This window comes from Fukomys damarensis, unplaced genomic scaffold (assembly GCF_012274545.1).
Source record: "Fukomys damarensis isolate Sample0158 unplaced genomic scaffold, DMR_v1.0_HiC HiC_scaffold_16, whole genome shotgun sequence".
Taxonomy (NCBI): domain Eukaryota; kingdom Metazoa; phylum Chordata; class Mammalia; order Rodentia; family Bathyergidae; genus Fukomys; species Fukomys damarensis.
The window spans coordinates 103,268,842-103,272,352 of NW_022900928.1; the positions used below are offsets into that span (position 1 = coordinate 103,268,842).

Here is a 3,511-nt window from a genome sequence, read left to right on the forward strand (position 1 = left end):
CTTTTTTTTTTTTTTTTTTTTTTTTAATTCTGCTGCTGTCATTGTTAGGTATAAATTAGCTAAGCTTACCTGATTCTCCACAGGTATCAACTTACAGTAAAAATCATTTAAAAGCAATTATGGCATCATTAACAATTGAAAGGAAATCAGCTACAATAAATAGACACAAAGACAAGTCAGATAATTGACATACAGTAAAGACCAGTTAAAAGCTAAAGTGGTATCCCATTAATAGTGACAGTATAAACTAAAAGGCTGCCTTGAAGAGCTGGGGCCCCCTCTACCCCAGAGCTGTGGTTTAACAATAACCAGATTGATTGTTTTTTTCTCTGCCTTGTCTTCTGTTTCTCTTTGGTTTTAGCTTTCCTGTTGGCTCTTTCTTGATTCTGAGAGCTCTTCATCTTTGTCCTTGCTTAGTAGTTGTTTTCAGTATGTCTCAATTCCAAGTCCCATAGAAGCTGTGATTTGCTGCTGGCTTCTGCCCATCAGACAGGATAGGAATGTACATATTTATCAAGAATGCTAAATGAGTCCATTAATGCTGACATATACTTTTAGAATGTGAGCCTGCTCTCAATGAGGTTCTGTGTGCACCACAGCATTTAGCTTCCTGTAGAATTAATGAGCAGGAATTGCTCAATTCTTTGTCTCTCAAAGAGAGGAATTTGACAGGCATAAACTAGAGTAAGCCAGTGAGAGTGAGAGCATATACCTGTAATGCAGCACCAGAAGGCTGAGGCAGGAGGGTTACAAAGTGGATCCCAGCCCAGGCAACTTAACAGCAATGAGACCATGTCTCAAAATTAAACAAAAAAGGCTAGGGCTGCATCTTAGTACGAAAGCCCTGGGTTCAATCCCCAGTACTCAAAAATAAAAACACAAAAACACCCAACTCCTCATAAAAAAAAATGAAAACTAGCTGGAAATTCTGGAGAACTTAACAGGAAAGTTACTCTCAGGTAGCAATTTTAATCATTGGCATACATTCTCTGTTAGAAGAGAATTTGGAGTTAGTGCCAAATCTTAGAATGCTATTTCCTAGGCTAAAATAGAGATTCGGTCTTCATGTCATCTTCATTTTAGTTCTCATGTTGTTGTCTAATGTTTTAGTGCTTTTCTCATTTTGTCTTTGTTCCTTTTCATATTTTACATCTCACTTCTTTTTACTGCTTTTTTGAGTAATGTTTTTTATATTTTCAGTTCATGAATTCCCTTTGAAGCTGTAATCATTTAACCTATCCTTTGAGTCTTAATTTTAGTAGCTCCTGAAACTAATTTTAGTTTAATGTATTTCAGAAATTACCTTTTTTTTCCTTTTTATTTATCAGGCACCCTTGTCTGTCTTCCCACCCCCAGAATTTTTGTACATATCTTTCTGTAGGATCTCTATTCAGCTGTTACCTTCTCAGAGTCAGACTTAGGCATGTGTAGCTGGTGCACACAGGTGAGTGGGAGGCTGAGCAGCGAGGGTTCTGGACTAATGGAACTTGGAAAGAGTGCATCTTAGATTGGAGTCATGATGTCTTAGTGAAACCTTGGAGCAGGAGAGAGGTTTTTTGAATATATATAATAAGCCTATAGATTAAATCACTACTGATCTCAAAACTTTTAAGGCTATAGTATAATGGATACTGCTTTCCACATAAGTGACTAATTCAATAAGTTTTGGTAAGTTTTTTTTCAAATTAACTGAGAAGAGTGAATATAACTTTTACAAACTTTTTAAATGGTGTACTTTTGGTATACATAATCACATTCAGCATAGGGAATTTGTACCTGTACATAATGTATCTTGATTGTTTTTTTCCATTCCCCTCTTCTCCCTCCAACCCTTCTCCTTATTTACAAAAGCTTTGTCAAACCTTTTTTTTTTTTTTTAACAAAGCTAATTCCATGGACAGTTTGAAGTTGGGAAACAGCGTGCTTATTTTTTTTCTCCCCTTCCCTCCCATCTGTCTGTCTGCCTGCTTGCCACCCCCCCATCAAAATGAAACTATCACTGCACTACCTTCCCTGCCCTGCCCTGTATCCCCTCCCCTTTTAATTTTTGTTTTTTTGAGACAGGCTTTTGCTAAGTTATCCGGACTAGCTGGCCCTGACCTTATGTAATGTTATGTAAATAATATCAAGTATGTAATTGTTTGGGATTGACTGGTTTAACTCAGTGTAATTCCAGAGATTCTTCCAGGTGTGTGTATCAATACCCCCACCTTTTTTTCTTGCTGCTGGGGATTGAACCCACAGCTTTGCACATTAGCTTATATGTTTTTATTATTTTTATGTATTTAAGTTGGAAAACTTCTATGTAATTTAAAACTCAGTTTCTACTTTATTTTCTTCTTAAACTATTTTTTTAAAATAAACTTCTTTGCCTTAAATCTAGGTGACAAGGCCCGACTGCCTCCCTGCAGCCCCTCCAGTAGTATCCGCCGCACGTCCTCCCTGGATACGCTGGCAGCTCCGTACCTAGCTGGGCACTGGCCTCGGGACAGCCATGCGCAAGCTGTGCCTTGCATGAGGGACAAAGCTACACAAGTAGGTTTATTAGACCCTCACGGTGTTTTACTTGAAATGCTCTTTTATATTGTTTGCTGAAGCACAGTGTGTATTTGAATATCCTTAGAAGTTCAGAAGAGTACAGGTCCCTGGCCTCACCTCAGACATTCTGTCTAGGTCTTGGTTACGGCATTTTTAAAAGTTCTCAGAGTAATTCCGATAATTTGTGGATGTGTGTTTCTTCATTTATGCTTTATACATTAAAACATTACAGTATTAACATGTGGAATTTGGACTTAAAATTTCAAACAGTGAAGATTACTTTCCTATTTGTCCTTATATCTCTGTGACAAAACTATTCATGAATTGGGAAACCATATTCTATGCTAAATAGATTCTGTAAAAGTAGATATCCTGACCAAGGAACTCTGGAAATGAAGTTTTATATGGTTAGATTTATAAAAATTTTAAAAGGAGCTTCAGTTGGGTGTTGTGCACACCAGTAATCTCAGCACACTGGGAATCTAAGACTGGAGATGGGCGGTTTAGTGACTTACAAGACCATGTCTCAAAATAAAAACATACTTATTTAAAAAGGGATGTAGCTCAGTGCAAAGGCCTTGGGTTTAATATCCAGTGCTACTAAAATAAACAGTAAACTATAAAAGGAATTTAAGGAGTCACTCAGATCTGCTTCCTACATTTACTGATGTGCTGAGGTCCAAGATCACACAGGCTGAGGATGACCACATGTTATTTTGGTGTCTTTTGTAGCACTAACCAGAATTATAATTACATATTTGTAGAATCATTTATTTTTCATACTTATTAAACATTGAGTCCCATGAAGATAGGAACTATGTCTGGAATAGCCATTTCTGTATTTCCAACCCTGGGTCTTGGTACTGTTCTTGACAATATATGCTCAAGGAATATTTGTAAAGGAACATATGAGCAAAACAATTACAGCTTTATTACTAATGAATGAAAGGCGTTTAAAGGTTTTAGATTCTAT

At 36.9% G+C, this 3,511-nt stretch overlaps 1 protein-coding gene across 1 annotated transcript in view; it reads left to right on the forward strand.

Annotated features, from left to right (window-relative positions):
- The first annotated feature begins 2,383 nt into the window (after positions 1–2,383).
- The window catches only part of Fam117b (family with sequence similarity 117 member B), a 47,865-nt gene continuing 46,737 nt past the window's right edge, over positions 2,384–3,511 (forward strand). The window contains exon 1 of the mRNA XM_010616215.2: positions 2,384–2,535. Coding sequence (XP_010614517.1) covers positions 2,515–2,535 — 21 coding nt within the window. The 5' untranslated portion in view covers positions 2,384–2,514. The remainder of the gene's footprint in view (positions 2,536–3,511) is intronic.